The sequence below is a fragment of the Engystomops pustulosus genome, chromosome 7, assembly GCF_040894005.1.
Source record: "Engystomops pustulosus chromosome 7, aEngPut4.maternal, whole genome shotgun sequence".
NCBI classification, from domain to species: Eukaryota; Metazoa; Chordata; class Amphibia; order Anura; family Leptodactylidae; genus Engystomops; species Engystomops pustulosus.
Window position 1 is genome coordinate 11,488,289 of NC_092417.1, and position 12,182 is coordinate 11,500,470.

General features: G+C 39.9%; 1 protein-coding gene across 3 annotated transcripts in view; it reads right to left on the minus strand.

Moving 5' to 3' along the window:
- Window positions 1-600: 600 nt before the first annotated feature.
- LOC140069271 (NACHT, LRR and PYD domains-containing protein 12-like) overlaps window positions 601-12,182 on the minus strand; it is a 28,593-nt gene continuing 17,011 nt past the window's right edge. For all 3 annotated transcript variants that reach the window (XM_072114755.1, XM_072114758.1, XM_072114757.1), the window contains 7 exons: window positions 11,198-11,369; window positions 10,234-10,299; window positions 7,907-9,605; window positions 7,406-7,576; window positions 6,464-6,631; window positions 4,821-4,991; window positions 601-1,237 (listed from right to left, as the gene is read on the minus strand). In XM_072114755.1, the coding sequence (XP_071970856.1) occupies window positions 1,150-1,237; window positions 4,821-4,991; window positions 6,464-6,631; window positions 7,406-7,576; window positions 7,907-9,605; window positions 10,234-10,299; window positions 11,198-11,369 (2,535 nt within the window). In that variant the 3' untranslated portion in view covers window positions 601-1,149. The remainder of the gene's footprint in view (window positions 1,238-4,820; window positions 4,992-6,463; window positions 6,632-7,405; window positions 7,577-7,906; window positions 9,606-10,233; window positions 10,300-11,197; window positions 11,370-12,182) is intronic.

Genomic DNA, 12,182 nt, shown 5'->3' on the forward strand with positions numbered 1-12,182 from the left:
CTGTATATATAATAACCATGAGGAGGCTGTATATATAATAACCATGAGGGGGCTGTATATAAAATAACCATGCGTGGGCTGTATATATAATAACCATGAGGGGCTGTAAATAATATAACCATGAGGGGCTGCATATAAAATAGCCATGAGGGGCTGTATATAAAATCCACTCATCTCTAGTTGAATGTATCAAGATATATGATCAGAGGACAGATTGTGGGCAACTATAGGCCATAGTTTGGATTTGACATTAATTTATGGGGCAATGTGTAGCCATCGGAGGGACGGGATTATCACGTCCTGATGAAACAGGTATCAATAGCGACAGCAGCATCTAGGAGGTTCACCAAAACCCACCGGAAAGTGATACCCAGAAAATAAACTAGAGGGCAGCGATGGGTCGTCATGGCATAAGGGGAATAATAAGCCTCCCACAACGGCCATCTTTGTACACCCTAATACAGAAGCATTACAGTGTATCAGCATGAAAGCTTTACAGCCTCTGGTTTTCAAGTCCTAAAAATTTTTTAAAAATGTAAATCAAGTAATGACGCATTCTCCATTGAAAAATAATATTTAATATGTAAAAAAACACAGAATTATGAAAAACACAGTAGAGTATACTTAAAAATATATCCTGTAGTGGCAGTAAAAATACTAAAGATACATTGCACTTAAGTGTCGAGCACTCCTTATGGAGATATCCCCATGGTGTATCCCTGTAATATGTCATCATACTCTGATCAGCAGTAATCCCCACTAATCCCTACACTGGAAGTAAGAGTGGCCAATCCCATGACTTCATTTTTACATATCATTGTTCCATTGTAACTTTTGTGCAGAGAATTGGTGTTGTCTGGAAGCTGAAATACATGGCTGCTCTTCCAAAAACAGCGCCACACCTGACCCTGGTCTGTGCCGGTATTGCAGCTCAGATGTATAGAGACTAATAGAGCTTAGTTATAATTCCGCACACTACTCATGGTCCGGAGAGGAACGGATTTCTGAAGAAAGTAGCCATTTTTTTGAACCTGTGGACAACCCCTTTAAGCCACAAATAGACACGTGTGGCTGCATCTGCATGGAAAGTGCATGTCCATTCTTGTGCAAAACAGATGGAAATCCTCCCATCAATCTGCGGCTTCTTCATCAGATTAATATCTTCAGATTGGATTTAAGGGTCCTCAGATTTCTTACGGCTTCTTCTTCTGCGTCTGACAATCCATTACCCAGCATGCTAGAAGAACAGAGATAACAGACCTGGTGACATTGTGATCCACTATATACTCTAGCTTAAAGGAACCTGTCAGCAGCTGTGACCCTATAATATTAGAGCCACCATTAGGTACTGACCTTGGAGACATGTGTAATCAGACGTTTTGTTTATCTTGTTAGTAGCAGCAGGACTGTGAGGTCTGGATTTACAGAATAGTCAAGAACTCTAGCTCCTCCAAATCTATTGGATGCGTGGCCTCACACTGCTGTGCCCTCTCTGCATTGAGGTGGTCTACAGCCCTTCCTTTCTTGAGATGTAGAACACTGTTGGTTTACTACCACAATAGCCATTGGTGCAACTACAGTCCAATGGGTTCGGGCAAAACTTCTGACAGGGCTCCCCTTTCCCCTAGCCATGACCACAACCATTACTCCATTGTGCATTGTATACAATAATGAAATACAGATGGCATTTACATTGTTTGGGGAAGGGGGGTATATAGTTATTATTTCCCCTTTTTCTTCCTCCACCAAATAACAATGCCCATTTTAGAGCTGATATAGATGCATAAATTAAAGAAACGCCACCCTGGAATTCTTCATCTTTGCATCGTTACAGTGTTGTTACAGTGTCCGCACAGTAGCCAATATAGTAACAATACCCCTACAGTAGCCATTAGAGTAACAGTGGCCTCCCAAGTAGCCAAAATGGTAACAGTGCCACTATAGTAGCAAATACGATAATGGTAACTTGCCCCCATAGTTGCCAATCCAATAATAGTTTCCCCGGAGTAGACAATATAATAATGGTGTCCCCACTGTAGTCAATAGTCACAGAGACCCCCCTGTGAATAGTCACAGGGCCACTACAGTAGCCAATTGTTAAAGGGACCCCACATTGGTGCATAACAGGACCTCAACTGTAGCCAATAACGACAGGGCCCTATATTAAAATTCACATATACATCCATTCTCCCTTCTCCGATGCAGTACAATGTAGAGACTTACTTTTGGTGGCTCCCGCATGCTCTTCTTACTTCTGTGCTTTCATTATTGGGTCAGGGTGCAATGCCTTAAGGGGAAGTCCCTGACTGCGGCCACACTCGCCAGCATTAGTAGTAGAACTTGAGCGTATGGTTCTGGCCGCATTAAGTACTATTCTACTGTACTACTAGCAGGGGCCTCCTATGGGAATGTAGGCCGCTGACACAGCGCCAGGAGATGTGGACCTCGGCACTTGACCCGGAATGCTGGGTACTGACGCGAGCCTTGTGCGGCTACCACATTTCATTATAACAACTGTCTGCATGAAGAGATATGGTTATATTAAAAAGTGATAGCCATGGGCCCCACACGCACCCTGTCGGCCCGATGCATGTCCAATCATTATGCCCTTGACAGTAATCATTCATAGAAAAGGGGATTGGCAGCAGAGATGCAGCTCAATGTAGAGAATTAAGAGAACAGCAGTGTGAGGTCAAAATCTGTAATAAACCCTGACTTCTGCGGAGCTACAGAAGCTGCACCAGTACGACAATATACTGCAATAAAGTAGTATTGCTCAATAGTGCATCAAACACCCTACGGCCTAAAAAAATATAAATAATGGTAATTTTTTTAGAAGAAATTTTTTTTATTGAAGTAAAAATTGCATAACAAATGGGCACTGGGAAGTACTAAGGTAAGAAAATGGTAATACTGTATACCGGAAAGGAAGACAATGCAAGATCTATTTATAGTAAGGGACAATAATGAGCCCACGAAAAAATCATTGCCTGCATGAATAAAAAAAAGTATCCTGTACAAAGAACAGAAAATAACGAGGAGAGTGACAAACTAAAGAGTCCTTTTTTTAAAAAAAAATGGGAAACTAAAAGATGACATAATAACCTAAAAGTACAAATCACCCATTTACCTACAAGAAATAAATCAACCCTTCCAAGACTCAGCCCTTTTTCATTTTTGCGTTTCTGATTTTTACTCCCCTCATTCTAGGTGATAACTTTCTTATTTTTACATTTACAGAGATGTCTGAGGGCCTGTGCGCTGCGGGATGAATTGTTGGTCCCTGTAATATCTCCTCCTCTACACATCACAAACACTCACTGTAATGTCACCTCCTGTACACATCTCTTACACTCACAGTAATGTCTGCTCCTGTACATTTCTTATACTCACTGTAATGTCTCTTCCTGTACACATTTCTTATACTCAATGTAATGTCTCCTCCTGTACATTTCTTATACTCACTATAATGTCTCTTCCTGTACACATCTCTTATACTCACTGTAATATCTCCTCCTGTACATCTCTTATACTCACTGTAATGTCTCCTCCTGTACATCTCTTACACTCACCGTAATATCTCCTCCTGTACACATCTCTTATACTCACTGTAATATCTCCTCCTGTACACATCTCTTATACTCACTGTAATGTCTCATCCTGTACACATCTCTTACACTCACAGTAATGTCTGCTCCTGTACATTTCTTATACTCACTGTAATGTCTCTTCCTGTACACATTTCTTATACTCAATGTTATGTCTCCTCCTGTACATTTATTATACTCACTATAATGTCTCTTCCTGTACACATCTCTTATACTCACTGTAATATCTCCTCCTGTACATCTCTTATACTCACTGTAATGTCTCCTCCTGTACACATCTCTTATACTCACTGTAATATCTCCTCCTGTACACATCTCTTATACTCAATGTAATGTCTCCTCCTGTACATTTCTTATACTCACTGTAATGTCTCTTCCTGTACACATCTCTTATACTCACTGTAATGTCTCCTCCTGTCCACATCTCGTATACTCACTGTAATGTCTCCTCCTGTACACATCTCTTATACTCACTGTAATGTCTTCTCCTGTACACATCTCTTATACTCACTGTAATGTCTTCTCCTGTACACATCTCTTATACTCACTGTAATGTCTCTTCCTGTACACATCTCTTATACTCACTGTAATGTCTCCTCCTGTACATCTCATATATTCACTGTAATGTCTCATCCTGTACATATCTCTTATACTCACTGTAATGTCTCCTCCTGTACACATCTCTTATACTCACTGTAATGTCTCCTCCTGTACACATTTCTTACACTCACAGTAATGTCTCCTCCTGTACACATCTCTTATACTCACTGTAATGTCTCCTCCTGCACACATCTCTTATACTCACAGTAATGTCTCCTCCTGTACACATTTCTTATACTCACTGTAATGTCTCTTCCTGTACACATTTCTTACACTCACAGTATTGTCTCCTCCTGTACACATCTCTTATACTGACAGTAATGTCTCCTCCTGTACACATTTCTTACACTCACAGTAATGTCTCCTCCTGTACACATCTTTTATACTCACTGTAATGTCTCCTCCTGTACACATCTCTTATACTCACTGTAACGTCTCCTCCTGTACACATTTCTTATACTCCTTGTAATGTCTCCTCCTGTACACATCTCTTATACTCACTGTAATGTCTTCTCCTGTACACATCTCTTATACTCACTGTAATGTCTCTTCCTGTACACATCTCTTATACTCACTGTAATTTCTTCTCCTGTACACATCTCTTATACTTACTGTAATTCCTCTATCTTGCAGGTTGAACTTGTCAGAGCCTCCATCAAGTCTTTGAGGTGATGACCAGATAGAAAGTTATTAGACAAGTCAAGTCTCTTCAGGAAGGGGTTATTCCTTATTCCAGATGCCAGCTGGATGCAGGATGTGTCTGGTAGTCCAACCTTATCCAAACTGCAATATTAAGAAATTCAATATGAAATCTAAAGAAACTTAAGAATCTGATCATAAATGTCAGCTACTCTCCAGCCACCGGTGCTGAAACAACTACTTTGAGATATACAGAGAGGAAAACTATACATGCAGAATACAAGTCATATAATGGTCGGAAATATAATTGCTCCTTAGTGAACACCCTGGACTACTGATTTATGCCGAGCTTGATGAGAGGTTTGGTGCATCCTCAGGATTTGTGATCATAAGGGACTTGTGGAATCCAAAACAAAATGTATATTTCGGTATTTAATAGTAGATTACTTGATAAACCTAGAATGGAAGAAGATTTGGGGTATTGCTAAACAGTAAATCTTGAGCCTATAGAAGTTGCTGTGGCTGCCATAGTAGTAATTACACTAACATGGAGTATTTGAGTACACATGGACCATTGTGTGCAGCACCTGGGTATGAGAAGGACACCACTGAACTAGGACAGGTGCAGGGAGATGAATCTCAATACGGATAATTAATCTTATCTCTGTTAGTTTTGGCTAGTTTTTGTCATTTTTCCATCTGTTACTTTATTAATCTATTTATCAATCTCACTTTTTCCTTGTGTTATATGTTTTTTTCAATCAGATCTCTTTAGGACATTTGTTACAAATGTCTCAAAAATGTCACAAAAATGTCTTAAGTCTTTTTTTTTTCATTTTTACTTAAGTTTTCCTTAAGTATTATTTTTGTCTGGAGTTTTTTGCACCAAAAAATGTAGCAAATTTTAGACAATTTGAAATGATAAATGTCATTACCGACATTTAGCACATCTGGGAAAGAAGATAAATGCGTCTTACTGATGATACACAAATGTCCAGTGGACATTTCAAAATGTCCCAGAAAAGGCTCAGAAATTGCAATGAGCCAAAAAAAGTCTCCAAAAAAAATTAAGATAAATGACCCTGAATGAAGTTTATGGGAGTATAAGAAGAGGTTATCAGACTTGAGAAAAGATACATCTCGGGATGATCTGATTATACTTTTGGGCAATACAGATATATTTCTAATGATCTTTTCAATCTTAGGCTTACAGGAATGACCAAGAGGAAAAATAGAATTCTTAACTGTAAGAATAATAAGGCTATGGATGTCACTATCAAAGTTTGTTTCGATGGTCAACACATTGATCAACTCCAGTCAGCTTCTGGATAACTTTTTGAAAGTAGGAATATCACGTTATTAGAACCGGATACTTGAGATGGACAGTTATCCAAGGATTTATTCTGACTGCCATATTTGAAATCCAGGAGGAAATATTTCCCCACCATGGACCAATAGGCATCGGCTTCATGTTTTTTTTTAGTAAAACTACAAATATAATCAACATTCATGAAATGTTTGAATTTGCAAAGCTTCAAATGGAAATAAGTCCTCATAATAAATGCAAAATATAAAACAAGCCATTAATCCTACTGGAGCCTGAATGTTGTACTCACTATAATTCCTCTATCCTGCAGCCTGGACTGGACAGAGCTTTCATCAGGTCTTCGAGGTGAGGACCGGAAAGACGGTTACGAGATAAGTCAAGTATCTTGAGGGATGGGTTGGTCATTCCAGATGCCAGCTGGATGCAGCACGTGTCTGTTAAATCATTATCAGCCAAACTGCAAGTAAAATATTATGAGATGCGGATTAACTTAACATACAATAATAATAGATGATGAGGACTACCCAATTTTGGTAAACAGTCTTAGTTTTGTATCATCTAGGGATAGAAGTATATATATGTGCAATGCTCGTGCTATCTCTCAGACTATCCGGGCCTCAGTTGGCTTGTCACATGTTCAAGTTCATGAAAGTACAATAATAGAAACTAAGCACATATGGTGTAGGTGGAAGGGTCGCCATGAGAAAGTATAGAGGATGATAGAGGACATGGCAGCATAGATTAATTTTGCAAGGTTGCATCTCAACAAACCATAACACTTTGGGAACAATGTCCTGTGGAGAGAGGAGGCCAAGGTGAAGATTTTGAGACATATTGAAAAGTGCCATGTCTGGTGTAAACCAAACACACCATATATGCACAACGTTAACTGCCTATCGAGGGGATTTTTCTTGAGAACCACAACGAATTTGGAAAAAAATGGCCGAAAAAGGGAAATATCAAGCTGTGTCAATGACCCAGTCACTGTTTCAACCCAATGCAAAAGATGTGGAAGGACTTTAAGAAAATGGATCATAAATGAATGTCACAAGCCTCAATCTCAAGTCTTACGGAGATGATGGTTTCATTCCCCCAAAAACTATTGATTGATGGGATGTACCTAGTTTTTCACACAGGGATTTTACTTTTTGTTTCAGCTTTGTTAAATGAACGATGACCCTGACCTTGACCATTATCCTAAACCAGCTAATGTTGGATGAACAACGCTCACCGTAATTCCTCTATCTCACAAGTTGGACTGGACAGAGCTCCCATCAAGTCACTGAGGTGAGGACCAGACAGACGGTTATAAGAAAGGTGAAGTTTCCTCAGGAATGGGTTGGTCCTTATTACAGAAGCCAATGATATACAAGAATGGTTCGTCAAATTATTTGCTCTCAAGCTGAAGAGAAAAAGGGAAAATCAATACCAACATTTGAGATTTACGAAACAAGGTTTCCTCAAAAAGTTTTATAATTCCACTCCTCATGGTTAACCAATTGCATGGAATGGATACATTATCATGTAACCAAGAGCTTACGAAGGCCTACAAGCTTACGAGACTCCTTTGTTTGACTTTTAGGCCTTTCCATGCCAAAACATTTTTAAAAACATTAAAATTTTCAATTGATAATACTTTCCTGTGCATGAATACCGAACAAAATCTAACAAAATGAATGAAACATTTGCAACACATACCACAAAAAAATACATGTAAAATAAATAATTTAACCTGAGATATTTCACAGTATGCAATCCTGGAGAGAGTCTTTCTAAACCTTCAGTCTGTAGAAAACAGCCAGTCAGATTGAGTTCTTCAATGGTTTTGCAGGTGTCCAAAATAAATGCTAACACTGCACAATCGAGAGCCGACATCCGAACTGTAGAAAGGTCAATACATGTGTATGATTTTAATGATTCCTGCACTAGATCCGCATTACGGGCTTCGAAAAGATAGAAAAATGTCCTGAGAAGATGCCGTTTGTGGTCTTCACTGTGTGCCTGTATTTGTTCTTCAGGAATAAAATTTTTCAGCCAAGTGATGACGTCTCTGGAGGCCTGAGCTGCTTGTGTGGCCAGGTATCCGGTTAGTAGTGACCTGGTGGTGGCATCTGATAGACCACACAGGAAGCGGAGGAACATCTCACCTCGTCCATCACAATAGGATAGGGCTCTTTCTAGTGATTCCTGTAGCTTCTCAGGAGAATAATCGGCATAATGCACAAAGGCAGAGAAGAATTCCTGGACAGTGAGATGTAAGAAGGAATAGGACACAGGTTCCTCCGATTCCATAAGAAAACTTGATAAGAGCTTTGACTTATTGTCCACATGGAAAGATTCCAGATCCCGACCATCAAATATAACCCTGTGATTCATGACCCCATGTTCTGCCATCCATCCGATGGACTGCAGGAGCTTCTGGGCGCCACTTTTCTCCAGGCTGTGATTGGACAGGATGTTGGCGACAAATATAGCAAAGAGCTGGGTCACAGTTTTGGGTAATAATGAGACCTGCTGGTCACTACTTGTTGTCTGGAAGCTCCTGGATAATACTGTACAGATGATCCAGCAGTAGGACGGGAGGTAACAGAACGTGTACAATGTGTCATTCTGCCTCACATAGGTAAAAGCCTTTTCTGCCAGTTCAGGGTCACGGAAGAAATTGTCAAAGTAAATCTTTCTTTCTTCTGTGAAGAATCCAGTAATTTCTACCATTCGCTGGAAATCCCTACAATCCATTGATGCCAGTCTGGTCGGGCGACTGGTCATTAGAACAGAACAACCATTAAGAAGAGACTTTCTCACCAAACTGACCACAATGTGACCACAACGTTCCGGCTGTTTAGGGTCGGAGCACAAGTGACGGGATGTGAAATCCATTGTCTGATTGCTTTCATCTAATCCATCAAATATAAAGAGAAGTTTCTCTGGATCCTGGAAGATGTTCCCGAGCTGCTGCCACAGATATGGGTAATGATGAAGGATCAGGGTCTCCAGACTAACCTTATCCAGTTTGTTGAGTTTTCGGAATTTGAAGAAGAAGACAAAAGAGAATCTTTGATAGAGATCCCCCTTCACCCAGTCATAGACAATCTTCTGCATCAGCGTGGTCTTCCCTACCCCGGGCACTCCGACCACCATCACCATTTGTGGCACAAGTCTGGACCGGTGGCACCAGCGGAAAATCTTGTTGAGGAAAACCCGTTGCAATTCATTTTGGGTTTCCTTTAAATATTCCTCATGTTTTACCCCGGTCTCTATGAGCTCATTCTCATATTGTTTCCTGAAGTGATCAGTGGAGACAATGATGAGGGTCACATAACGTGTGCAGATTGGAAAACTTTCCTCTTCCTGGTTACATCTTGGAGGTTTATGTTCCACGAGTTTAGCAGTTCTTTCTTGTAAACACTTTTTGTGGAGGTTCTGGATGTCTATGGTAGGAATATAAGGAAACAATATTCAATATCAGTGACCCTGCTCCCTTCAATCGACAATAGATAACATGCCTCCTTTATTTCTTCACTTTCTTTCCAAAAATTTTTATTTTTAGCACTTGCTTAGATATGCCTTACTCTTCCATGGATTTCTCTAGATGTCAGCTAAAACCTTTGGCAGTTTTATGGTAAAATAATCATCATCATTAGAGAAAAACTTGATTGCCCCATTTCCTGCCCCGTCTCCCACCTCCAAAAATTGTGAGATGCGCAATGTATAAATGACAAAAAAATGGCCACCTTCATATTGGATGGGTGCAGGATCTGGGAAGACTTGCAGGAACCATATAATAACTAGTAGTATTGGATTCCACCACTAGAGCCACCTCTTACATTGACTCTCTGTCGTGATTAACAAATGGAGTTTACTGAGCTTAAAACCTCTAACTACTACATAATTACTATTTCCTACACCTCTGCCAAGGTCGCTTTGTACCAGCAACATGAACCACTGGTATATTTGAACCACATTGGCCTATGACTTACTTGCCTCTGCCCACTTTGGTTGACTATACATTGTTTTTCAAGTTAACGTAAAGTTCCCCAATTATTGCTGGTTACATACCTTTCAACTTTGGAGGAAGCGTGTGACCATATTCATCCAGTAGGATTTCTTCCTCTAAGGACCCACCTTATCGCAAAGAAATATTGTGATTTGTATTGTATTATGCAAATAATGTCAGCAACAGTAAAAAAAATAACCTGATCCCATAGCACAAAAACATTACTAATCAAACCACTCCGACATTATTACTAAGGTAGCAACCTGGTGGTACCCTGCAACAAAGAGGTAGTTAAAGGGTTTAAACAAGGTAACACCCCAAGAACCAATCAGTTTTGTCGTATAGGGCAGTGACGGCGAACTTTTTAGAGACAGAGTGCCCAGACTACAACAAAAATCCACTTATTTACTGTAAAGTGCCAACATGGCATTTTAAGCAGAAACTTATTGCTCCATGTTCTTCCACATCTTCTAGTCGTATCAACCCCCTGAGGCCACCAATACAGTTGAAAAAGGAGGGCAATTTGAGACTATCATTGTAGCTTCTCTCCAGGGTCTCTCTGTACAGGAAGAATGGCGGGTCCAGCAGGAGGACCTCCAAAGATAATGCAGTTCTGTCAACACCTTTTCAATTTTTCCGCAGTTCCAAACGGCAATGAAGTTTCGCTTTAAAAGAGCGCTGAGAGTAGCATCGCTTAAGTTGCCTGGGACTGTAGGAAGATTTGGTGGATTCGGTCCTGTTTGGTGAACTCTTTCCTGGGGGCGATGGCCTGAGTGCCCACAGAAAGGGCTCCGAGTGCCACCTCTGGCACCCGTGCCATAGGTTTGCCATCACTGGGGGGTCCACCCCTGCTACATTATAAATATAAACACAGATTGTGAATCACTAGTCACTATAACGTCATGAAAATACACATAATGCAGAATGCTACAGGCATTGGCTGAAATAAGATGTAAACCACAGCAAATACTAAGTGGAGAAAACTAAGAATTGTAATAATTTTTAGGCTTTTACACAGAATTTTACCTTTTTGATAGAACTCGTCAAGTACAGAATGTAAGCTCGGAAGTCCATGTTCCCTTCGTAGGTTATAAAGACTAAGCCAAAATCCTATCATATGTTCTCTTCTTAGATTTAAAATATCCTGGAGCAAAATTTGGGCCAATTTTTTTCTGTCTTTTTCATGATCTCTGTATTTCTTGGAAACACAAAAGCCGAAGATAACTGTTACTGATTGCAATTTATCTGAAACTGTTTTACGTTGCTCAATCCAATTCACCAGAAATATCTCATACATGGTCATCTCCACAAATATTTCATACATGGTCATCTCCACAAATATTTCATACATGCTCATCTCCACAAATATTTCATACATGCTCATCTCATGCTACACATTGCCGGATACGTCGAGCAAAGAGGAAAATTAACAAAACAATTTTATGTTTGAAATCAAAAAACAATAATATCTGCAATTAAAATTTTCAAACTTTTCACACAAAAATGATGCCACGTACAAGACTGGGCAATTTTGGAAAAAATGTAAATATGGATTATGTAAAATAAGACAATTCTCAATTTTTATACAGATTTTCCTACGTATGACCCCAATCCTTTAAGCCTCACATTCAGGCCCTTACAACAAGGGTGTCGTCTCCATCTCAAGAACATTTATTGCTTCCGACCCTTCCTCAACCCAGAGTCTACAAAATGGCTAGCCCGTGCCCTCATCACCTCCTGCTTGGATTACTGCATCATTCTTCTCTGTGGTCTCCCAGCTAACTATCTAACTATGCCTCCATCTAACCTCCCATATAGATTGTGAACACTCATGGGTAGGGTCCTCCTTCCGTTTGTCTCTTGATCTCTGTAGTTTTGTACTTGTATTTGTTCTTGTCTTAATGTAATGTATGTGAACCCCTTTCTGATTGTACAGCACCAGGGAATTGATGGTGCCCTATAAATAATAATAATAAATTCATCGAAGAACACTCATGGCTATCACCGCAGT